This window comes from Boleophthalmus pectinirostris, unplaced genomic scaffold (genome assembly GCF_026225935.1).
Source record: "Boleophthalmus pectinirostris isolate CB_2022bp ecotype Guang Dong unplaced genomic scaffold, ASM2622593v1 HiC_scaffold_10, whole genome shotgun sequence".
Classification (NCBI taxonomy): Eukaryota; Metazoa; Chordata; class Actinopteri; order Gobiiformes; family Gobiidae; genus Boleophthalmus; species Boleophthalmus pectinirostris.
Genome location: NW_026570971.1, coordinates 35,105,712 through 35,132,865, shown reverse-complemented (window position 1 = coordinate 35,132,865; position 27,154 = coordinate 35,105,712). Strand labels below are relative to the sequence as shown.

Genomic DNA, 27,154 nt, shown 5'->3' with positions numbered 1-27,154 from the left:
GTCTCACACACTTGTTCAGATCATATGAAGACTCTGGACCTGCTCCTCAGAGACTCTGGACATGGACATTGGAGACATGGACAGTGGAGACATGGACATTGGAGACATGGACGTGGACTTGGACCACTCAGTCTGATGTGTCTCTCGTCTTCTGGAGGAGGAAGAGCAGAATGGTTGTTGCGTCTGATTGATTCAAAGTTCTGTCCTGCAGAGTGAAACCTGTAATGACACACACATTAAGAACACTACAAAACTATTAGAGGAAAATAAGTTTCACAGAGCATGCAGCCCAAAGAACACCTGGACTCCCTCCGCACTATTTACATTTATTATTATTTATTTATACACAAGGAAGTGAGAAAAACAATTTCGATTCTTTATATGTTTTTCGTATGAAGAATTGACAATAAACTATTTTAACGTTGAACTTAAACTTTGATGTACATTCAGATTCAAAGGCAGTTTATATCTGAAACAGCTAAATGAATAGAGGAATCCCACACATTTGAGAAATACATATTTTCACAATTTAAATCATAATTTCAACATAAGCATGATTCATTTGCAGCTCTTTTTATTAGTACAATTTTCAATGTAACATGCCCCATACCTAATCGTTGGCAGGAGTCTGGGTCAGCACCTCCAGCTCAGTGTTGGCTTTACTTTGTCATCTGCATTTGACCCATTTTATGAATCACAAGCATCTTGTCAGCCAACAGTTCTGTGGCCCCTGCAGTGTGTCGTGTCCTCATACAGGAGGCTACAGATGAGAAAAGAAAATTCATGTAAAACAGATTTCTCATTGTTATAACATTAGATGTGACAGACCAAACAGAACGTCGGGTCATCATATACACCAGTGTCTGCACAAATCTGTTAAACGAGCCTCATGTCCATCATAAATCTGACCTGTCCAGGCAGGATATTATATACTCTCTCACTTTACAAACATGCACGGATTGTTAAAAGCAGATAATGTATTCCCTGAATGAAATGCACACGTTGGAGGCTTATATTATGTGATTTACAAGTAAATATGAGCTTTGATAGAGTCAGACTGAGTCTTTTTTCAGTTGAATGTATGAAATAATGTGTGTTTTCATCTTAACTCCGAGCTACACTGACCACTGTTTACATGTTTACACTGTCCGTGAAAACGTGGAGTTTTCTCCTCGTTGCTTCTTTAAATCACTCTGTGGGCTTTTTTCCCCAACAGTAAAAACATGATGAGTGTTTGATGGAAATGTGTCCAAATATGAAAGTTTGAGCGGACTTTTCAATTTTCATCGCATTAGCTGCACATTACTAGGCAAACTTTAGCTCAAAACTCCGCGGTTCACGCAGTTAAAAACAAACTTATTTGACAGTTTTGTGGGAGTTATGGTCGTATTTTACGTTTACAGTTGTGTTAGTAATGATTTCCTAAAGTTAAAAGTGTTACTCACATGTTTTTCTCCGCTCTCGGGACCGGCTTTTTGCTCCGTGTTTTCGAACATGTGACTGGCGCCGCGCGGTGCATGCTGGGATACTGAAGGCTGCGAAGGATACTCGGATGTGTCCTCCGTTCGCGGCCCCATTTCCATGGAAACGAGGCCGGTTTTAGGGCTGCATTTGAAGGCTGCATGACATAAAAATGAAATGGGACAGGCCTTCTTTCACCGGAAGTGACGTATGCGGCCTTAAAACCAGCCTTCGGAGGCTGCAGCCCTCGAATTGGGACACAGCCAGTCTCTGAGACAGCTGTGGACTGAGACGACTGGCACGTGTGTTTTACTCAGGACTCATGTGATTTTAAAAGTAATTAATCACAATTACATGATTATAAATGTTTTAGTGCCAGCACCAGTGCTTTGGAAGATCATTTGTTCCATTAGATTTTGAATTTTAAATATCACTGAATTTCTCACTTTTTTTTTTTTTTTATTCTGAAAAAAGAAAATTTAATTATTTTTATACAGAATTTTAGTTGCTGACATTTTAAGTGTACTTTTTCAATATGTTTCAAATTCTAAATAAAAAATTCACCTTTTAAATATTCTGGGTCTGGGTGGAGCAAATTCTGTCCAGTCAGATCGCTTCACTGCACCATTTCCTATTTGTTACTAAATGAGATGGGATAGATCAGATCATTTTGGAGCAATTCCTTAGGCCTGGGCCTCTTGGATCTTTCCTGTGAATTTTTTTCACTGCAAATTTTACATTCTGAATTTTGACTGCTGAATTTGAGCACTTGAAAATATTTGTGCTAAATATTCAAAAGGTGTTTTTGTATATATTGAATTTTAAACACTTTGAAAAAGTACATTTCAAATTTCATCAGCTGCCATTCAGAATAAAAATAATTCAAACATCTTTTTTCAAAGTAAAAAAAACTAAAAAAAATCAAAGTGAGAAATTCAACGGCATTTAAAATTCAAAATCTAGTGGAACAAATTATTTTCCATATAGTATAAGTTAAAAAAAAATAAAATAAAAAATCTAAGTTACCCCAAAAATCTACTCAGTATTGTGATTACTTGAAATGAGTTACTTTCCACCTCTGGTCTTTGTACAGTATATTAAACAACAACAACACCAGACAAAGTTACAGGTCAGATCTGTGGAGAGGAGATGGTGCTCAGAGTAAGAATGCCTTTTCAAGTTCTATTTTTAGAAATGCTAATACTTGTAACTGCACAAATGCAAGATATAAATACATACATACTTGATTTATCCCAAAGGAAATTCATTTTTATTGCATTTATTATTTGATTTATTATTATTTTATGTCTTTTATTTCATATGTTTATGCAAAACCTGTCCAGGACCATTCACATTTGAAAGAAGACTGTTTAACTTTTAACCATGTGTGTAACCGTGACTGTTAAACCGTGTATTTCAGAACATGTTTATAGAGGTCGAAACTACAGAGTTAGCAGCTTTTACACAGAATAAGAAACCACGCAGACACACAGATAGTTAGATTTCAAAGTGGACATTATATCGCCCTGGGGTAGACTGTGAGAGGAGTGGCCCACATGTACCACTGACAGCTGCAAATGTCACTCCATCACTGAGGAGAGGCAAGCAGAGAGAGGGAATAAATGGAAAAACAGGGCTGAAAGATTTGGGAAAATATCTAATTGCATTTTTTTTCTGGCAAAGCATTGTGATTACATCTGTGCTTTAATTCTGTTCAGAGTTCAGATTTTAAACATGTCCAGAAGAATTTACAAAAAGACTGAAATCTGAACTGACAAAAACTAACACAAGAATCAGATTTAAAAACATGTCTGTACAGATCTAAACCTTCTGGAAGTCAAGAAGTTTCTCACAAAATCTTGAGGCACAAGATCTTGTCCCATCCCCAAAACCGGTTTTACTTTTCATTTGCATATTTTCAGATCTGATGTGATGTGTCTGTGTAGCACTTCCATGAGTAAAATGAGTTTAGCTGCATATTTTTTATGTACTGATCTCAACTTTTTATGTACTGATCTCAACAGCTTTTTATTCTATTCTATGGCCAGTTTGAGTGGTGCAAGTGACGTAGTCTGATAATTCTTCTATACAATTTATAATGTACAGAATTCAGTCATTACATTTTTATCATTTATTCCAGCATCTCATCTCCAATGTCAGTGTTTTTTTTTTGTTTTTTTTTAACCTCATGATCACGTCAACATGTTTAAGAACTAATTAATTTAATTAGAAATGACACTTCTGGTAAATCTCTGACTTGTTAAATAGAAAGTATGTGCTGGGCAAGCCCCAGAATGTTTTTGCTAGGTATGACAACACAACAAAGAAAACTGCTCACGAAAACCAAAACTATAACAAACATCCTTACCTAAATGTTATCGTCATCATTGTTTTTGGCAATTTGAAACCAGTCAGCCCTGTTATAACACTGTTTTCAGCAGAGGATTCACCTTCAGATAAAGAAGAGACACCGAGGACAACCTGCGCACACCAGACTCTAACAAACTCAGTGGGATTCCCTCTTGTAAGTTCACAATTTAAACTAAATGTGTAAAATATAGCGTAACCTATATACAGTAAATAAGAAGTATGTATATGTTTGGAAATTTAAAATCTACTTTCAACCTGTTGTGTAACATTTTCATTTGATATTGATACTGTTTGTTTTGATTGTCTACTGATAAAAAAGAAGCAAGTTATTGGTTCATCACTGGGACCAAAAGATGTTTTATCTTCTCAATAGAGAATTGGATTTGCTTTAAAGATTGGACTTGTCAGGTGCTTGCGCCCCTTTGTGAATAATCATCTGCATACTTTGTTCATCTTGCTTGTTTTGTGGGGCAGCTGCTGTTAGCCTTTTGTGTTTGTGTTTTGTTTTAAAAAAAATAATAATAATAATAAATGAATAAATAAATAAATTAATTAACTTCTTTAACCTCTTTAATATGTTCAGTTCACTCAGGTCATAACAGCCTTAGGACAACAATGCCCCTACACACTGTGATTGTTGCGGCGGCGGCGTTTGGAGCTGTGGGATTTCTGTTTCTACGCAATATGAAATATCAAGGGCATAAAAACAGGCAGCCACAAAACAACTTACCAGGTTCTGAGCATAAAAACAAGGAGCCACAAAACAACCGACCAGATTTTGAGCACGGAGTGAGTATATGAAGTTGTTTATTTTAAAGCAAATGTGTAAAAATGTTGTGACATTTAATTCTGATATTTTGTTGTAGCGCGCCAATGAGAAACACCCTAATAAAAAATACAATTAGAGGCCTTGCTCCGGTTTCATCACACAACCTCTACAGAGTTTGGAATCAAGATGAATGACGATTAATCATTTTGACAAAGAAGTCTTCAGATGTGTGTTTTTATAATCAAATAATCATACCTGTCACCAGTAACATAAATGAGTAATCTGTTTTCTGACAATTAGCTAAACAAAATATGAAAATAAAGATCAAATTTCAACTAATTGTAAAACAACCAAACACTTAGTTTGACCTTGATTACATGTGATTTAATTCTATTAAAACATGATTATTATGACTTAATTTGGTTTACTTTCACTGTCCTTTTTCTTTTACTTTCCTTTTCTTACCTGTTTAAGACTCAGCCGACGCTCACTCAGTATTTGAAATGAAACCATCATTTGAAAACACTTGATATTTAGTTAAAGAAGATTATGTAGTATTTAATTTGTCTGACAAATACAAGCAGCAACATATATATATGTTTAACACACACACACACACATACATAACAGGGCATAAAACAGGACTGACAAGTGGTATTTTATGTAACAAATGAACACACCCAAGAGAATACAGATATGAAACATACCATCACCAATCACAATTCTCTTTCAAAACTATAACAGAATGGAACAAACCACCAACAGTTAAAGTTATGCAAACACATCAAAAAGTTTAGCATGTAAGTAAAACACTTTTAACACCATAGAAGAAGCACCATTAGTGAAATTGTCTTCTTTCCAAAAATAAAATAAAAATGGACTAAACAGTACTTGTTTAAGAGCACAGGAGGAGGATGGGGAGAGAGTTGTGGTTCCCTTTTTTTCCTCCACAGGCCAAAAGAAATGTGCAGTAGCAAAAATAAAGCAATAACTGTAGCAAAATATATATATTTTATTTTTAGAGGATTAAAACATGGCCAGGTGGGATGGCAAAAAAAACACAGTGACACGTTTGACAGTGAACGTCACCGTGGAAACCTGATCGTCTGAAACTACAAACGACAAATCAACTTTTATAATAACAGACGAGTTTGAGACACTCGGGGCCAATTAAAACCTCAAATCTGATCTAAAACCTTCCACAGACAATTTAAACAAATTTTATTTTTGGATTTAAAAAGATGAATTGGTGCAATTAAAAAGTTACAAGATTGAAGTCTGAAAAGATGAAGTTGTGGAGTGTGTGTGTTAGTGCGTCTGAGACATGAGGCATGAACTGTAACACAACACATTTACACCATTTTTATATATATATAATTTATGAAGGTTTGCTAAAAACAATAAACCTAAAGAGCTAGAGAATCTTAAAATCTAAATTCTAATCCATCCATCCATTTTCTTCTGCTCATCCGGGGCTGGGTCGCGGGGGCAGCAGTCTAAGCCGGGACTCCCAGACTTCCTTCACCCCAGACACTAAAATCTAATGTTAAACAAAAAGTAATTGTCTTTTTAAGCAGATAAAGTTGCTTCTGAAATGATTCTTATTTAACAGTGAAAACTCGACTAAAGACAAGGAGTAAGCACATGTGTTCTCACATCTGCATCTCTGTATCAGAGCTGCTCACCACAGACACGCCTCGAGCCCAAACCTGAACACACTCTGACCTGGTTTGGGTTTAATTCAGGACCTGCTACTGCAGCTCAGTGGAAAATCTGAGGAGATGAACACATGAAAAACAAACAAAGACAAAACACTGAATATGACAGAAGTGGATGGAGACGAGGATATAAGGTTAAACACGACTCAACTGCCACGATAAACCGGGACAAACTGGACAGGTGCAGGGCAAAAACAAGATTTAAGACAGTCAAAAGACTAAGACAGGACAACACCAGGATTAAAACCAGGCCTGAAACTGGTCAAAACCAGGACTGAACCAGAACCTAATCAGGACTATAGCACACAAAATCAGCATTTAACCAGATCCAAAGCAGGTCTAAACCAGGTCTAAACCAGGTCTAAACCAGGTCTAAACCAGATCTAAACCAGGTCTAAACCAGGTCTAAACCAGATCTAAACCAGGTCTTAAACCAGGTCTAAACCAGATCTAAACCAGGTCTAAACCAGGTCTAAACCAGATCTAAACCAGGTCTAAACCAGGTCTAAACCAGGATCTAAAATCAGGTCTAAACCAGGTCTAAACCAGGTCTAAACCAGGTCTAAACCAGATCTAAACCAGGTCTAAACCAGATCTAAACCAGATCTAAACCAGATCTAAACCAGGTCTAAACCAGATCTAAACCAGATCTAAACCAGATCCAAACCAGATCTAAACCAGGTCTAAACCAGGTCTAAACCAGGTCTAAACCAGATCTAAACCAGATCCAAACCAGGTCTAAACCAGGTCTAAACCAGGTCTAAACCAGATCTAAACCAGATCTAAACCAGGTCTAAACCAGGTCTAAACCAGGTCTAACCCAGGTCCCTCATTACAAATCCACTAAAAAGCTTAAAGTCTTGACAAAAACCTCTTTTTAACATAATGGGGGAGATTTGCTTTGGGGCGCAGAATTAATGACTTGATAAAAGCGACTGAAGCGTCTTTAGGCTCAGACTTCACCTGAGAATCTGTGAAAGTAAAAAGAAAACGAGAGAAACACGTCCACCAGGAGAGAAACCAAATGAGCTCCGCTGACATGAATATGGAAAAGGCATTATGCAATCCTCTGCATCAGGATGTAACCGGCTCCGGAGGAAGACCCATTCTCCAAACGCACAAATGTGGAGATAAAATACAAGATGGAGTCATATTTTAACATATTTCATGAAAGAAACAAATGACCTAAATAACAGTAGGATATGAGTTCTTCCAGTGTGTGCCTCTGACAGTTATTAAAAAATGATTTGTTTTTCTTAAGCCACACACTAAAGGAGGATTTACCTGAGTTTAGCAGGGATTTCTTCTCTCCAACTTCAGGGAGATGTGACCCAACTTTGTGTCTTTATGTGATTGTGAAGTGTGTGCATGTCAGTGTCAGATCATAACCACCAAACATCAGCTGCGCTATAGTAACAGCCAGGTCTGTAACAATAACAGATTTTGCTGGACAATTAATAGACCTAGAATTTATTGCGATAATCAATAATATTGACATTTTGAGACCAATTTCAGCTAATATAAAGACCATGGAATAAAAATGCAAATACACACTCTCAAAGATCAATAAATTTGACTTTCTAAAGAACATTTAACACAGGAACTTCAAGACAAGAAAAACAACAGGCCCAAATAAAATAGACTTATTAACATAAAAATAGCCTCATGTGTCTGGTTTACAGCGAGGACTTGTTCACAAAAATGCACTTGAATAAACCATTTCTGAACCAAACATAACCAAAACAATCAATAAATTGATTATTAAAGGTTGTATAGAGGATTTTCCAAGGAACGAGAAATCCAGCGACTGTTTGTCCTTTTTCAAATGTTGCGCATGCGTGAAACCCCCCCCTCCTCTACAGCTCCTACGTAGAAACGCCTCCTCCCGCCTCCTCTTTACGCCAGAAACAGGTTTGTTTACAGCCGGTGCTGCACATGACTTGTAAACAACTAACTACAGTGTTGGTTAGGCAAGACGGAGAAGTGAGGAGCGGGGGGAGGGGGCACGGACATTTAGTTATCGGACGAGAAGTGAGGAGCAGGGAGAAGAGCGGAGCAGGGAGAGAGGAGAGGAGAGAGGAGAGAGGAGAGGGGTGCAGAGAAGAGTGCGCGGAGATTCCGTGCGAATGAACTAGCTACAACACGCAGCAGCATGCGGACTCTTTCTTTGCCTTGAAAATTACGTTTTCAGACATAGGATATCGCTTTCGTGTCCTGAAAAACGTTTTGACTAGCTCTTGGAAATAAAGTACGTTTTCATAATAAGCAGAAGTTTCCTGTCCAGGAGTAATTTGGCGACCAGTGCTTCAGTCTTTAGACCCTGCGTCTGCTTCAGTTGCGCCATCGCTGGAATGAATCTTCAAGAATCACCTTAGTTTGGCTTCGCTGCTTTTCCCCTTGTCTTCTTCTTTCAGCGACCTCAAAAACAGACTTTCTTTTGCGGCGAACTGCTCCTGGATTCTTGTCGCCATTGCAACAAACTTTGTGCTAACTGCGAGGAAGACATAGGTCAAAAAAAAGCCGCTAAGAACTGTTGCGTTGGTGGAGTAAACAGCGTCTGTGCGGCTTGCGTCTGTGGACTGCGTGACAGGCGTACGTAAACCACGTACCGGCGGCGCGCAGGCAAGTCAGTTACGCTAGAAACGTAGGGAGATTGATTGACAGCCTGTCAGCTAACAGATAACGAGGCAGTGTCGTTATCTATTGGCAAATGTTTAGCCCCACCACATCCAGAGTTGATGAATTTTTATTTCTCTTTTTTTGGTCGTCATAATTACAAGGCTACTGCACCTCTATAATGCTATCATTGACAACTTGAAACAAAAAAAACAAAAAAAAAAATCCTCCATACAACCTTTAAGTCTCTGTTACAAAATTGCCCTTAAAAGTGATTTAATTCATTGATTTACACTGGAATATTGTAGCTCTTCTCTCTGTGGCTGCTGCTGTTGCCTCGTCATTTTGGTCCTTTAAATGTTTGTATTAACTCTCAACACAGGATGTTATTTCGCTGTGAAGGAGTCTTTGTCCTGTCTGGTATCATGTCGGTGTCTTGTGGAATTTCAGTGGTTTTCAGGCTGTCCCAGGGGCGGGGCTAGTTCTGTCACTCAGGTTTGGGTTTATGTCGGCTGCTGGGGTTTGAGACATTTCTTCTCGTCATTTGCGCTCTCTGCATTTGACACATGTGGCCGTTGAGACGTGTCCCACTCACTAATGTTGATTTGGCATGGTGGCTTGTTTTGTCACATGGAGATGAACTGTTTTGGTTCTGATTGCAGCGCTAGCTTGTGTTGTGGCTTCATGTTCATCTCACAGATACAAATAGAATTTATTGCGGCTGGATAAGTTATCGAGCTTGTTAAAAGTTATCATACAATTAATTGATTTACTGATTATTGTTACAGACCTAGTAACAGTCAATAAAACAGAGCGTCAGGGACAGAGGAGTGACGGACACAGAGACACAACACACAAACTCAAATAAAATAATCACCTCTTATAAAGGGTTAAATTTAAAGTGCAGCATCTCATCCACATTATTCATAGAAATGATCCTCCTCAAATAATGACCTCATTCCACAAAACAGCACTGTGAATCCAGTTTGAGGCATTGTTTAAAAGTCAAAAGGTGAGAGTAGTTCCTCTCGTGTGTCTGTTTACATCCACACAGTGCACAATATCACTAATCTGAGATCAAGTTTTGCTCCACATTTCACGAATAATAATAACACAGTTTGACTTGTATCTAAACTAGAAGTGTAGAGTCTGATCTTTGAACACTTCAGAGTGTCAGAGCGACTGTAGACAGGAAACACCTGACGCCATCACAGCCTCACAACTTTATATCCTGTGTGCACAGACAGATCCCACTGCAGTCTTTGTGATCACTGATTTTAAGTCTCATCAGAGTCTCCTCGTGTCTGTGGTGTGCTCTTTTTGTCACACATTTAAAAATCATTTAAGACAGAAAAACCCTGTAGTGTGTGGTGGTCTTTAAAGGCCCACATTAAACTGTTTTTTGGTTTGTTCTAACGTCGTTTCCTCGTCACAATCAGACCTGGAGTTGTGTTTTGTTTCATTCACAGGAAGTGCTGATTGGACAGTCACAGAGAGAACCAGCCAAAGCAGCAAACTGCATCTGGAGCAGAACCAGGACTAAACCAGGACTAAACCAGAACTAAACCAGGTCTAAACCAGAACTAAACCAGGACTACACCAGGTCTAATCTTGGACTTGAGCGAGAGCAAGAGAGAGAGTGAGTGAGAGTGAGTGTCCACAAAGTGTGACTGGGCAACAGCTGCACTGAGCCCCACTGTTCCGTGCGGCGTGGAGCTGAGCCCTGTGCAGTGTGGAGCATCGGCCCCAGCGCGGTCCTTTCGCCTGCGGTCACCTGACAGTCTACCTTCAGGCTCGTCCCGACAAACAGTCCTGGTTTATCGCCCCAGTGCTCCTCACTTCTTCTCCGTGCACCGCACCCTCCTCTTCTCACTTCTCCGTGCACAGAATCTCCACAGCTCTTTATACTGTATTTAATGTAACTATCAGTGTTGGGAGTAACGCGTTATAAAAGTAACAAATTACAGTAATGCATTACTTTTTGCTGTAACGCAGTAATGTAAGGCATTACAGGGGAAAAAATAGTAATATTTTACTTGGTACAAATGTGAGTAACGCGCGTTACAATGTTTTTTAACCTGGATTAACGTGGTGGGTTTTTCTTCATACAAATTCGCTAAAATCACCGCGATATCAGCAGCGGTGAAACGCCAGAGACGCAGCCGTGTAGACCTTCAGGTAACCGCGGGAGAAAGGACTGACAAAGAACTCCACACTGTTTAGACCTGGTTTAGACCTGGGTCAGTTTTGGTTTAGACCTGGTTTAGACCTGGTTTACACTCGTCCCTCCCTCTATCGCAGTTCACTTTTCGCGGTCTCGCTGTTTCGCAGATTTTTTTATTTTTTTTGCAATTTTGCATGCCCTGTTTTTTTTTTACATTGTATGAATGTGTATTGTGTTCCTCCCGCTGCGTCCTGACTGGCCAAGGGACTCCTGTCTCCTGTACTGTACAGTACAGAATGTGTTCAGCTGCCAAATTTAAATACATGTTCAGTCTCTAGCAGTGTGATTCTGAAGTGCTGTACGGTTGCAAGTTTTCTCCCCGACGAAACCCACAACGTCGACGAAACGTTCTGCACCGACAAAGGCTCCTGCGCTCGCACCCAAAAGGCAGAGGAAGATGCAAAACCATCACACAAAAAGTTGGACTTCTGGACACGCTGAAGGAAGGTAGAAGTTACGCGCTGTAACAGACTCTTGCACCGGCTCGGGTACCTGCAAATAGTTGCTGAAATCAGGGCCGTGAGCCCAAGCAGCAGGGTCCATAAAGAGCGATCGGGCGACAGCCGCTCTTACCTCTGTGAGGTGTGGAGCAGAGCCGCTCCTTTCTCCTGCGTCACCTTCGAGCCCGTCCCCACAGTGAGTCCTGTTTTAGTCCTAGTTCAGTTCTGGTTTAGTTCTGGTTTAGTCCTAGTTCACTTCTGGTTTAGTCCTGGTTCAGCTCTGGTTTAGTCCTGGTTTAGACCTGGTTTAGTCCTGGTTCAGTCCATATACAGTGCAAAAGTTATTTTGGTGAGAGTAACTTAAAGTAATGCAATAGTAATGTAATGCCTTACATTTTAAATGCAGTAATATTGTAATGTAACGAATGACTTTGAAATGACAGTAATAGGTAATAAATAACACATTACAGTTTCAAAGTAACTTGCCCAACAGTGGTAACTATAAAATAGTTCTTGAGGAGTGGATTGTTTCAGACAGAGCACTACTGAAGGTCTGAGTGTGAAATGCACTCTCCAACACTGAAAACAGACTATGATTTTCAATTCAAAATTCATAAACAGGACAGAGAGTGTGAACAGAGGTTTGACTGTAGACATCTCCATAAAAACGTGTTAACATTTGGTTGGGCCCAGGCTCGTACAGGAGGGTGTCAGATGAAATTGAAGACCGAGGGTGGGGGCCGGCCCGGTCGTTCTGATCACCAGTCTGAGTTATGTGTTACATTATGTTTAAGCAAATTCCAGTTTAGGTAGGTAGGCTAAAGAAAATATGGTGACAGCCACCACTAGATGCCCCAGGCGAGTGCCTTATCTGCCGATATGAGGCGCCGGGCCTGTGGCCTGTATATGTACCATTTTCAAATTTTGTTCAAATTTCGTTGCTGCGGCTTATATTCAGGTGCACTCAATAGTCCGGAAAATACAGTACTCATTTGAGTGGATAAAGACACTAGAACAGTCCCATTCTCAGCACAGAAGTGAACCTTTGAAAGTGTTTAGAACAAACAGAAGAGCACATAGACCAGTACACACACGAACCAACATGAACCTACTGCACCACTGACCATTACACACATACAACACACATACAACACACATACAACACACATACAACACACATACAACACACATACAACACACATACACACACACAACACACATACAACACACATACAACACACATACAACACACATACACACATACACACACATCACACATACAACACACATACAACACACATACAACACACATACAACACACATACACACATACACACATACAACACACATACAACACACATACAACACACATACAACACACATACAACACACATACAACACACATACAACACACATACAACACACATACAACACACATAACACACATACACATACAACACACATACACACACACATACATACAACACACATACAACACACATAGAACACACATACAAACACACATACACACACATACAACACACATACACACACACAACACACATACACACACACATACAACACACATACAACACACATACAACACACATACAACACACATACAACACACATACAACACACATACAACACACATAGAACACACATACAACACACATACAACACACATAACACACATACAACACACATACAACACACATACAACACACATACAACACACATACAACACACATACAACACACATACAACACACATACAACACACATACAACACACATACAACACACATACAACACACATATTACACACATGGGAAGAGAAAAGAAAGTTCTACTATTTAATGTGGAAAATCACATTCGAGTCTGTTCCTTAGTATCAAAACGGAGAGTAAAATGAGTCAACACAGTTTCAACAGTTTCAGCCTTAAAAGGTGAACATGTCTTCATGTGTGTTTCATGTGTGTTGTTGACCGGAGTTAGTTTCAGATCAATGTTTGATGATGTACACAAGCAGAAGAGCGAGCGCTGCAGCGTACTGTAAGTACACTGATACACAAACCCCCATCAAACTTTTATCACACACACACACACACATACACACACACACACACACACACACACACACACACACACACACACACACACACACACAGAGAGAGAGAGATGGGTCAGAGCAGAGACACAGCTACACACTCTTCTACATGTCAGAAATCACTGATGGAACTAAGACTTGACCAGAACTAAACCAGGATAAAACCAGGACTAAACACTGGACTAAACTAAACTCATAAACCAGGAGGACTAAACCAGGACTAAACCAAGACTGAACCAGATAGAAACTAGGACTAAACCAGGACTAAATCAGGATAACAACAGGGATAAATACGGGACTAAACAAGATTATTACCCAGACTAATCCCGGACTAAACTAAAATAATAAACCAGGAGGACCAAATACGGAGAACCAAACCAGGACTAAACCAGGATGAGACCAGATAGAAACAGGGACTAAAGCAGGTCTAAATCAGGACTAAAGTAAGCCTAAACCAGGAATAAACGCTGGACTAAACAAGATTATTACCTGAACTAATCCTGGACTAAACTAAACTAATAAACCAAGAGAAACCAGGACTAAAGCAAGACTAGACCAGATAAAAACCAGGACTAAACCAAGATTAGACAAGAACTAGGACAAAACCAGGACTAAACCAGGAGGACAAAATAAGGAGGACCAAGCCAGGACTGAAACAGGACTAGACCAGATAGAAACCAGGACTAAACCAGGTCTAACCCAGGACTAAACCACTGACTAAACCAGGACTAAATCAAAAATAAACTCTGGATTAACCAGATTAAAACTTGGATTTAATCCTGAACCAAACTAAACTAATAAACTAGAAGGACCAAAACAGCAGTGAACCAGGACTAGACCAGATAAAAACTGGGACTAAACCAGGACTAAACCAGGACTAAACCAGGACTAAACCAAGATTAGACAAGAAAAAGGAGCAGGACTACATCAGGGCTAAACTATACCAGGATTTAAACCAGAAGAGAGAAAATCTACACAAAATGACCCAAGAACGAGGTCTAAACCAGGTCTACATCAGGACTTTAAGAGGTCTAACACAGATCTAAACCTGGATTTTACACGGGGCACAGTAGAGGTGTAACAGGGTGTTTTTTAAAATCCTATTTAGTTACATTTCCTGTTCTCATTATTAAAAATATATTGTATAGTGACGTATCATGACACAAATGAGATCAGCACATTCATGATGAAGCAGAACTCTTGTGCAAATCAGGACTAAACCAGGTCTAAACCAAGTCTGGAAACAAAACAAGACCAGGACTAAACTATGTCAGCATTAAAGGAAAACCAACCAAAGACTCTCCAAGAACTAAAGCAGGTCTACAGTGGATGGCAGCAGGTCTAAAGCAGGTCCAGTTCTGTTCCACAGGCTTAGCGGTTACATCACACACAAATGTTTTATTTAAAGTGAAAAAGCATCAGGACGGACAAAGGAAAACAAAGTGCTGCTGAAAATGGGACAGATCTGACTCTGGAAATCCACAGAGTGAAGTCAAGTCACAACTCTGAGCACGGCACACACTTCACGAAACACACAGCCTTTAAAAACGAGAAAAAAAATAAAACATGAAATAGATTTCTTACAATGAAACTAATGATGACAGAAAACCTAGACTGAACCAGGACCAAACCAGGACTAGACCAGGACTAAACCAGGACCAGACCAGGACTAAACCAGGACTAAACCAGGACTATAGCAGGACTAAACCAGGACCAGACCAGGACTAAACCAGGACTAAACCAGGACTATAGCAGGACTAAACCAGGACCAGACCAGGACTAAACCAGGACCAGACCAGGACTAAACCAGGACTATACCAGGACTATACCAGGACCAGACCAGGACTATACCAGGACTATACCAGGACCAGACCAGGACTATACCAGGACTATACCAGGACCAGACCAGGACTAAACCAGGACTATAGCAGGACTAAACCAGGACCAGACCAGGACTAAACCAGGACTAAACCAGGACTAAACCAGGATTAAACCAGGACTAAACCAGGACTAAACCAGGACTATACCAGGATTAAACCAGGACTAAACCAGGACTATAGCAGGACTGAACCAGGACCAGACCAGGACTAAACCAGGACTAAACCAGGACTAAACCAGGACCAAACCAGGACTATACCAGGACCAGACCAGGACTAAACCAGGACTAAATCAGGACTAAACCAGGACTAAACACTTGACTAAAGCAGGTAAAACCCAAACTAAACCCTGACTAATAAAATCTAACTAAACCAGGAGGACCAAACCAGGACCAAAGCAAGACTGAAACAAGACAAGACCAGACAGAAACCAAGACCAAACCGGGACCCAAAACCAGGAATATACCCGACCCATACTAGGACCAAAACCAGGACCAAAACCAGGAAAGGACCAAACCCAGGACTAAACCAGGACTAAACCAGGACTACACCAGGAACACTCCAGGACTAAACCAGGATTATACCAGGACCAAAAGCAGGATGATACCAGAACCAAAGTAGGACCAAAACCAGGACTATACCAAGACTGAATCCAGGACCAAATCCAGAACCAAAACCAGCACCAAAAGCAGGGCTAAACCAGGACTATATCAGGTCCAAAGCCAGAACTAAACCAGGACTAAACCAGGTCTGTTCCATTCTGTGAGTCGGTCCCGGTCCACATGAGTCCAGGAGGCTGCTGGTCGTGTTTGTTCGGGGGAAGGACTCAGAGCTATATCTGTAAAACAGGTCACATGTGCACCTGCTCCTCATCCATTCTGCATGAGACTGACACTAAACCTCCACCCAACACACGGAACACACAGAACACACCCAACACACGGAACACACGGAACCTCCACCCAACACACAGAACACACCGAACACACGGAACCTCCACCCAACACACAGAACACACGGAACACACAGAACCTCCACCCAACACACGGAACACACGGAACACACGGAACCTCCACCCAACACACGGAACACACGGAACACACAGAACACACGGAACCTCCACCCAACACACGGAACACACAGAACACACGGAACACACAGAACACACGGAACACACGGAACCTCCACCCAACACAGAACACACCCAACACACGGAACCTCCACCCAACACACAGAACACACAGAACACACAGAACCTCCACCCAACACACGGAACCTCCACCCAACACACGGAACACACAGAACACACGGAACACACGGAACCTCCACCCAACACACGGAACACACGGAACACACGGAACACACAGAACCTCCACCCAACACACAGAACACACAGAACACACAGAACCTCCACCCAACACACGGAACACACGGAACACACCCAACACACAGAACACACAGAACCTCCACCCAACACACAGAACACACAGAACCTCCACCCAACACACAGAACACACAGAACCTCCACCCAACACACGGAACACACGGAACCTCCACCCAACACACGGAACACACGGAACCTCCACCCAACACACGAACCTCCACCCAACACACGGAACCACACAACACACACACACACAGAACACACGGAACACACGGAACCTCCACCCAACACACAGAACACACCCAACACACGGAACACACGGAACCTCCACCCAACACACAGAACACACCGAACACACGGAACACACGGAACCTCCACCCAACACACAGAACACACCCAACACACGGAACACACGGAACCTCCACCCAACACACGGAACACACAGAACACACGGAACACACCCAACACACAGAACACACAGAACCTCCACCCAACACACAGAACACACATAACACACAGAACCTCCACCCAACACACAGAACACACAGAACCTCCAGCCAACACACGGAACACACCCAACACACGGAACACACAGAACCTCCACCCAACACACGGAACACACCCAACACACGGAACACACAGAACCTCCACCCAACACACGGAACACACGGAATACACGGAACACACCAAACACGCAAAACCTCCACCGAACACATGGAACACATGGAACACACGGAACACATGGAACACACCAAATACACCGAACACACCGAACACGCAAAACCTCCACCAAACATATGGAACACACAAAACCTCCACCAAACACATGGAACACACAAAACCTCCACCAAACACACGGAACACACGAAACATGAACAAACCCTACATATGATGAAGAAATGATCGTAAAAAAAAAAAAATAAAAAAATCACAAAAGAAAAAAACATGTTTAAATGTTTCACTCTGAGCAGATTCGTGGTTTGTGTTGGATACTTTACTTTTGTTACTGTGCCTTTCTATTTTTGACCTGGTTTCAAACACTATGTAACAACAGCTGACCACGCCCACAGGAAGTGACAGCAGCTGACCACGCCCACAGGACGTAACAACAGCGGACCACACCCACAGGAAGTAACAACAGCGGACCACGCCCACAGGACGTAACAACAGCTGACCACGCCCACAGGACGTAACAACAGCTGACCACGCCCACAGGACGTAACAACAGCTGATGTCCAACACATCATCACCAACACCAGGGACAGCTCTGAAGATCCAGGCCGGGTTATCCATATGGGCCAGTGGCACCGACCATTCACAAACTGCTGGGAGCACCACATGACACAAACTTATAAAATATTTTTCATAAATGTGTTTGTTATTACTTGAAAATGTTAAATGGCCAAACATAACTCCTTATTAACACTAATTTCATAATAACAGCAACAATAATAATGATAAAACTGAACAAATCAAGATTACACGTCCATTCATTCCCCATTATATATGAGAAATGTACTTGTTTATGTGGACTATGTTTAATAAAAATACATCAGACTTTTTTGGACACTCAAAGATGCTTTACAAACAAAAAAGAAGAGACACTGTAGAAAATGGGGAAATCATGGAAGGAATGTCAGTTTGAACAGGAGAGATTTTTGAGGGGAAGATGGGGTAAGGTGTGTGCGTGTGTGTGTGTGTGTGTGTGCATGCGTGCGTGCGTGCGTGTGTGTGTGTGTGTGCGTGCGTGTGTGTGTGCGTGCATGAGTGTGTGTAAAGTTAAAGTACACAAAAAGACAAAATGAACATCTTTGGTTTAAACAGAGACTAACTTTTAAAGATCTACAAACTCAAGACAAAACACAAAATGGATTGAAACTGCATTTTAAGGAGCCTGTGATCAATGTGACTATGACTATGACAATATGACAGACATCTCAGTCCAGAAAAGAGCACACAGTACACACAGTACACACAGAACACACAGAACACACAGTACACACAGTACACACAGAACACACAGAACACACAGTACACACAGTACACACAGTACACACAGTACACATTTGAAAGCTCAGACAGTGTTCAGCTCCATGATGAAACTCACCCACATCAGAATGAGCTCAGATCAGTGTGAGACACTCAGCAGAGGCACTTGTGTCTCTTATATTTGGACAGACTGAGCCCAGTCAAAGAGATGGAAAAGTCTCCCACTGTTCAAGGCAAAAGAAAAAAAAACTGAAATCTGCCAAAAGGACAAAAGTTTAAAGTCGGAAATATTCACTCTAAAAATAATGGAATTGTCTCTGTGATGGAACCAACCAGGAAGACTGAGGATTTACACAAGCACCACAGTCTAAGAGAATCTCTGACATGACCCACCTTCAAATCACAGTGTAAAGACGCACTATGGAACTTTTCTGATGCAGTTTCCACAACCTGCTCATCTACATGAAGATAACATTGCTTTGCCTGAAATGTTCCACAGTGTGCCATTAAACATATCCATCAGTGACTGGACAAGATCTGGTGCCACAAGATCTCACGAGACAAAACTGCCACAAGATCATACACACACGCTGAACATGACCTTGCAACATTTTTCCTCATGTTTTTACATTTGGACTGAATGAAAAATAGAGTCAAGTTCTGGCGAGTTGCATTTTTTTGAGAAGCTGTAGTGTAAAAATCAGTTCTTACAATGACAGCAGAAATATTAAATAAAGTAAATGAGTAAATGGTGAGTCAAAAATTGTGAAGTGGACTGTACAATTTATTTATTATAAACAATGTCAAACTCTTGTCTTGTCTCGTTAATCCAATCTCGTGTCTCGTTTCGTCTTGTATAAATTGTATTTCATCCCACATCTAATATTCATCTTGCATTTATTCATTTATTATTTCTATTGCTAAAAATCATCATGAAAACCTTTCAGTGTTACTGCAGCCTGAAACTTGGACAGTTGCTTCACTCCACTCAGACAGATACATTTAATACAATACTGTGGAACATTCCATGGCAACAAGCCAGTGACAGGACCTCCACCAGTAAAGTTACAGAAATCAGCTGGAAAGTCCCCCTGAATTTATCCTTTAGGAAACTAAGTTAATCTACATACATATCAATTAAAAAAACAAAAAACGTTTTTTATGATAATATATTGTATTAATTACACGTGCAAGTTACAAGATATCTCAGCACATTTGTTCATACACACAAACAAAAGATGCAAAAATGATGTGGTTTCACACACAGACAGAGTAAATAGAGGTCAGTCATAGTCAGGATCAGTCCACAGTGAGTCACACTAAACATGTCTGTATCTGCTACATGAAGAACACTTCAGGACTTGATCAAATCCTGGAACAAATGTGTAACTTCTATAAGTTTCTTGTGTTGAGCTGTTTACAAATGAAGTTCATGGCAGCTGAGGAAATTATTCATATTTCTTCCCAAATCAACAGTTACAGATGCTGGAGGACGTGGATCTGTAACCTGAAGCTCAGGAGCTGCCAGTAACTCTCCACCTCCTTCCACACAGCTCACCAAGGGATTTATGAATTATCTGTATTGTAATAAGTAAAATTTGATTAATTACTGATTAATTAATTGTAAATGTATCATTTTGATGCCTAACTTGGGGCGCTGATAAATGGATAAATGGTTGATTTATGTTTTATAATCATCTAACTGCTCTCCATCTAAGACATAAATAAATAGAAGCCGTGGCTCTTTTATTTACTCAGTTTCTTTGTGACAGCTGAAATCAGCAGCTTTCTGACATTTTTGTTTCATAAAGGTAACACACTGGAAAAAAAAAAAAAAAGGTTGGAGACTGCTGCTATAGGACATGGGGAACATAAAATAATTATTTAAAATACAATTTCATGGTGATGAATAAAATGATATAAACAAAGCCAGACATTTGGTCTGGTACATTCACTTTCATTTTATGATGATATAGAAGCTGATTTTCTAACTCAATACATCACAGAGCTTGACGCAGCGAGAACATCCCTCCTCTCCTCCTGAGAGAATGAGACACTCGCTCTGGGACGTTTAAACCCGGGGGACGCTCCAGTCGGTTTTCAGAGTTACACCGTGCAACTTTAAATCATGTACAGTTGTACAAAGTCAAACACTCTTGTCTCACTCTGAACTCAAAGAAACATTTTCAAATCAGTCCAAACCAAAATCACTTTAAAAACAACAAGCTCAGTAAAGTTACGTAGTGCAACTTTAAATAATGGGTAGCAGCTGGAGATAGTCAAAACACTCTGGTCTGATTCTGAACCCAAAGAAACCATTCAAATCAATCCAACTTTATTTGTAAATCTCTTTAAAAACAACAAGCTTTACCACAGAGCGTAACACAAAAAGGCCACGTCTCATTTCTCTTTCCTTGATTCTTCTCCTCGATCTTCCATTTTTCAGCTGTCAATCAAATGGCGTCCCAAAGAAAACCACCGAAAGAAGGAGTAAACACGGGGGAGGCTTCAGGAGCAAACACCAGAGAAAACAATCAAACTTTCTTGGTGTCAGTGAGGAGTTTAGGTCCTCTGTCCTCACTGTGTCTGCTCTGTGGGCGGGACTTCCTCACCCATTTCCTCCAGAATCAAGGAGAACGAATCATGGAAAAAGAAATGAGTCGTGACCAGTAAAAATCGGCGACATTTTGAAACCCGTATAACGAGATGTCAAACCGCTCTTACCTTGTGTGTGTACGGCGCCTCCCCCAGGTTAATTCCATCTTTCGCCAGTTTGTCCCGAATCAAAACTTTCAATTTCAGCTTGGGATACGTCACGAAGTCGTTACAATCAGTGAACTTCAGGTTGTGATTCCCGGGACAAGACTCGAGGTGCTTCGCTACAGCCAAAGTGTGAGATCGAAAGCCATCATCTCTGTCGATACGTGCGTTGTGTGGACATGTCCCGCTGTGGACCGGCTCCAGCGTGAAATAATATGGCGGGGATTTGCGTTTTCCGTCCTGGTTCAGTCTCCGTACGGCCGTCAGGAGTCTGTGCCGGTGATACTGGATCCTCACTCCGATGGCGTCCAGGTCTGGCTCTCCGATCTGTTTACAAACTTCCAGATCGTCATAACCGTTATCGATAAAAGATTCCACGTACTGGGATAAGTGGAGTTTGGAAAGCCACTCCAGAACGAGATTCGGTCCCTGGCTCATTTTGAGAAACAAAAAATCGTAAATGTTTAAGAGGCTCTGCAAGATTTGAGAGTTAGTCGAGCCATGGCCACTAGGGGGAGTAGAGAGCAGTGGATTTGCACTTGTAAAATGTTCACAGTTGAAGAAAAGACTTTGTGTTGTGCTTCGGTTTAATGCGATTTCTTCTGAATCTTAGTTTCTTGAAAGACTAACTCAAACTTTTTATTACGTTGAATTATAATTTACAAACATACGTGAATCACTGATGTTATTTTGTTATGTTATATGAAAAATGTGATGTTTTTTTGTTGTAAAGTGTTAATCTTTATAGCAATGGCTCTAATTTCTCAACATCCTTTACAAATTCTATAGATTTTAGTTTAAATTGTTTGATTAATTTGAAATCCAGATGTTGCTCGTCACATTTTTAGTGACTGCCCCAAGCAATGATAAACAAAATTAACAAAAAGTTATCAGAATTTGGCACAAAATGTTGTAATATGGCCTAAATCGCAAAGAAATTCACAAAAATTTATAAAATGTTCTGGTTTGCTAAAATATCTGAAATCGCTTCCATTTGAATTTACGGGTTCACAAATTTAAACGTCTGGGATCAGCAACTAACATTTTATAATCTTGTTTATTTCAATTTATAAATCATATAGAAGTACCACAACTTTTCAAACTGCGTCTTTAAGTGCACTTTGTTCATTTCCAGCAGTGCACTTGCTTGGACATGCATCGCAAATTATTATTTTATCTCAATTTTGCGATTTCGGGCCACTTTTAAAATCTCAAATCATAAAATCAAATGTAGAATTATTCCTTCAAACTTGACAATCACATGCTGAAGTCTGAAGCTTTGAGTTCACAGAAGAAAAGTCAAATTGCACTCTCCCCAAATCAGTGCACGTGTGGACAAAATGACCTTTGACACTTGCGAAAGCTGCGAAATTGTTCCAAAACGAAAAAGAAAGTACGGTCAGTTTCATCCCAGAAAAGTGCAAGAGCGAAGGCATTGAAACTGTAAAACCTGCCACATGTTCACACCGAGCAAGACGCGAACGAACCACGATATGTAAACTGACTTCGATCCAAAAGTTAACGCAAAATCCCCAAAACAACGCCAAAGTTGCAGAATGTGGGAATCCTGAGCGTAAAATTAGACAGTCTGGTGCGGTGGCGGTGACAGTTGGCGTTCTCTGGCTCTCTGCATCCTCTTTGTTTCATTCATTGCGGCGAGGAAAAGCAGAACGTACAATCCATCCAAAACGTGCCCATGCGTAAAAATGAAAACTGATACGCGCGCGGACGAAGCGAGAGCGGAGTGAAGACGAGCTCCGCGCCACGCTGGACCCCGTTAGTCCCACGAAAGGTGCACTTGTCTGGGCGAACTGTGGCTCCGTGCGCCGTGGATACAAGTTCCCCGGGCTCCTGCTCCATTCGCCGGCTGCAGATGGATTCAGTCCCCGCCATGGAGAGGAGAGGAGAGAGGAGAGGAGAGAGGAGAGGGAGCGGGCTGAGGGGCTGAGGGGCTGTCATAGGACGCGCTCACGAGCTGCTGGCGCCACCTGTCGGACCTGGGGGGAAATGCAGCATCGTAAAACCAGTGAAATGAATTTATTCAGAACAGGAGAGTCAAACTCAAACTCACAGAGGCCAAAATGAAAAACTGGTCGTGGGCCAAACTAAATATTTATTGAAATATTTCCACAACATCTGCATGTTTTTTCTTCTTTCGAGATCTGTAATGTTAAACCTTTTCTTATTAAAATAAATGTTTAATAATAATTTGCTTAAACATTGAATCTAAAAGAAGCAGAATATAAAATAATACAATTTTAAATAAATAATGTCTCTGTAGTCTGTCTGTGTGCGGCGGGCAGCTCTAATACATACAAATTTGGCCCTCGGGCCTGACTTTGATATGTCTGACAAATAAATGGACCACGTCAAGTTTTAAATGTGCACGCCGTAACTTTTCATTATTTTTATTTGCCTAGAATATTCCACAGTATGGCATTATATGTGTGTATCTCCATGGCAACAGCAGGTGATGTTACAGATCAGAATCATTCAGACATCTTCACTCTCGCACAGTAAGAACGAGTCAGAATGTGTTATTCAAAGTATTAGAACTTATTTGACATTTTCTCAAACCTTCAGTTTGTGTTTGTGCCTGTAACAAAGATAAAAAGTAAATCACAGGTGCAAATAATATAAAGAAACTGTAAATGAAAAGAAATGTCTTTATTTGTTGCATTTGAGGATGACAGACGGGCTTATTGTACTTTAGAAATGTCAGAGCCTCTTTGTGAGTCATATTCAAACAGTTTTGTCTTCACAGATTCTTGACTTATTTTACGTCTTGAGTCATAATCACAATAATGAGACCGATTCTACAGAAGAATGGATTTGAACATAAAGAGTCTGTGTCCAAACGTTTGGATTATACTTTACATGAAGCATGAACTGATCATGAACAGATGATGAAAACCTAAAAGTTTCAAATGCTGCTCCAGTTTTTTCTGTTCTGATACCAATATCGATACTTGTCAATATTAGATGATACTAAAGCAGAGACTGAAAATATCATTTATTTCCTATAAACACAAATAACATATGGTTTATCATTTAAAGTAACTATAAAACAGCTTATAAAAGATAAAATTGTAATATTACGAGGTTTTGAGCTAATACTGAGGCCAACATAAGACATTAAATTAAAGTTTTATAACATCACTTTTAGAACAATATACTGACTGAACCGATATCTTGGAACCGATTTCTGATCCATACAAAATTTCAATACATCATGAGTGCATCCCTAGTGTATGTAGTAATAAAAAAGCACGAGACAGAAGTTGATAATGATTGATTTTACATTTATTTTCCATTGCACAATAATATCTATATTTATATATATACTGTTATCTACAGTCTAAACTGTTGTGGCAGCAGAGTAAGTCAGACATCCATGTGAAAGGTTCAGAAAACTGTACAAAAATCGCCAAATATGACAAAATACTCCACAGAAACTCATCCCAAACAGACATATGAAGTATGGCAACAGAGCCCCCCCACCCCACCCCCACCTGCACTGTTTACACTCAGAGGGTTAAAATAACTCACCTCCTCTGAGCTGGAACCAAAGAGGAACTCACCTCTACATCACGACAGGCCCGACAGGGAATAGAAAAGTGAATTATAACTGCTGAGTTTCAGATCACATCACAACATTCTATAGGCCAATAAGATTTACTACACATGAGGACAGCTCAAATTTAAATTGTTAAAATGCAGATTTTTTGTAATATGTCAAGTTTTAGGGTCTAAACAAAAATTGAAACGATCAGGTTCAACAGTTGTGAATGATCCTTTTACAATGTAATCAATAAGAAAATCTGGTTTTCACGCCTATGTGAGTATAAAACCACATTTTAGAAAAAAACACCAAAATCAATTCATCATTATGTTAACTGCTTTATAATGGAGAGTTGCACAGCCAATCCTCAGACTCTGGAGGAAGAACCTGGACTGTTTTTGTGGTAAATAGCACAGGTTAAGTGACGCTTGTTCAAAATGGATGTATTAAAAGCTGTTGTGTATTTAACAAGAAAAACATCAGGATTAAAGCAGTATTCAGTATAACCACTCTCTATTGACAGAGACTTTAAGGATCAAATGAACAGAAATGGGATGCACCCCAGATAAAATTGGGCCATGTAAAGAAAAAATTTAAACCCAAGAGGAAAGTTCTCACATATTTTGATCAATTTAAGAGTCAAGAGTCAGAAATTGGGTTTTAGTTGGTGGGTACTACTGACCAAAAACCTAGTTCAAGATCTGGAGATGAGTTTTGATTGGGGTCCGACACCTGCTTGTTTCTATGGCGATGTCATTGTTCTGCCTGGAATGTTCCACAGTGTGACTTTAAACAGATCAAATTTACATTTATTTACTGTATTTTCCGCACTATAGGACACACTTAAAAGCTTTTAATTTCATCAAAAAATGACTGTGCGCCTTATAATCCAGAGCACCTTATACATGAATTTATTTTGGTGTCTTAGTACGACTTTAGTAAAGTACAAAGCCGCTCCACTTGCAGCATTACGGCTCCCGTAGTCAGGAGCATCAGGAGTAATACAGACTGTGATTCCTTTTAATATCAAAATGCACCTGTCAAGAGACACGCTCACAACGCCCACTTTAAACTCAAGACTGTTCTAAAGTGAAAGTGCGAGCTGCGTGGGAGCAGTGGATGAGAGGAGGAGAACACACATTCACCAAGACAGAGAGACAGCGCCGAGCCACTTACACCACGATCTGCCAACGGATCGTGGACGCCCGGGCTAAAGATCAGGATCAACTGTGGTCCGAGCTTTCACCAAGACCAGAATCATCACTGAACTGAACTCCAGGGAACAGTAACCACACTGACTCGGATAATGACGAGAGGGATGTGGGTGTGCTGGACGCCGGAATCACCCAACTGTTTGACTCGGACACTGAAGATGAATTTGAGGGATTTGTGGATGAGAAATGAACTGAAAAAGTGAGTGTAATGTGTTAATTTTAGTTATAACTTATTTAATTATGAGTTATTGTGAATACACGAACAATTTAGCATCTCAGACAGTAGGTTTTTTTACATGTTACAATTGAACAAAGTTGAGAGTTATTGTGAATGTGTTAAATAAAGTTTGACTGACTTATCTAACTGTTGTGTTTCCTTCAATGCGCCTTATAGTTCAGTGCGGTTTATATGTGAAAAAGTTTGAAAATAGACCATTCAATGACAGTGCACCTTATAGTGTGGAAAATACGGTAATTACAGGTGGATTTATAGCTCAAAAATACCTAGAAAAACAGACATTGTGACTGTGATTGGGGTCGTCTCTCCACAGATCTGACCTGTAACTTGGTCTGGTTTGGTCTCCATGAAGATAGAAAGGTTTAATGCCACACTGTGAAACATTCCAGACAAAGCAATAAAGAAGAAAAGAAGTGAAGAAAAG

At 40.3% G+C, this 27,154-nt stretch overlaps 1 protein-coding gene and 2 long non-coding RNA genes across 3 annotated transcripts in view; 1 reads left to right on the top strand and 2 right to left on the bottom strand.

Annotated features, from left to right (window-relative positions):
- The window catches only part of LOC110159980 (SAM and SH3 domain-containing protein 1-like), a 151,069-nt gene extending 128,719 nt beyond the window's left edge, over nt 1–22,350 (bottom strand). The window contains exon 1 of the mRNA XM_055160067.1: nt 21,681–22,350. Coding sequence (XP_055016042.1) covers nt 21,681–22,154 — 474 coding nt within the window. The 5' untranslated portion in view covers nt 22,155–22,350. The remainder of the gene's footprint in view (nt 1–21,680) is intronic.
- On the bottom strand, nt 135–1,720 carry LOC129410950 (uncharacterized). Its single transcript, XR_008633069.1, has 3 exons — nt 1,446–1,720; nt 611–760; nt 135–219 (listed from the first exon to the last, which is right to left on the bottom strand). It is a non-coding gene; the product is annotated as an uncharacterized LOC129410950 (long non-coding RNA).
- Nucleotides 3,866–4,894, top strand: LOC110159973 (uncharacterized). The gene is made up of 3 exons (XR_002318747.2): nt 3,866–3,985; nt 4,415–4,620; nt 4,698–4,894. It is a non-coding gene; the product is annotated as an uncharacterized LOC110159973 (long non-coding RNA).
- Nucleotides 22,351–27,154: the final 4,804 nt, after the last annotated feature.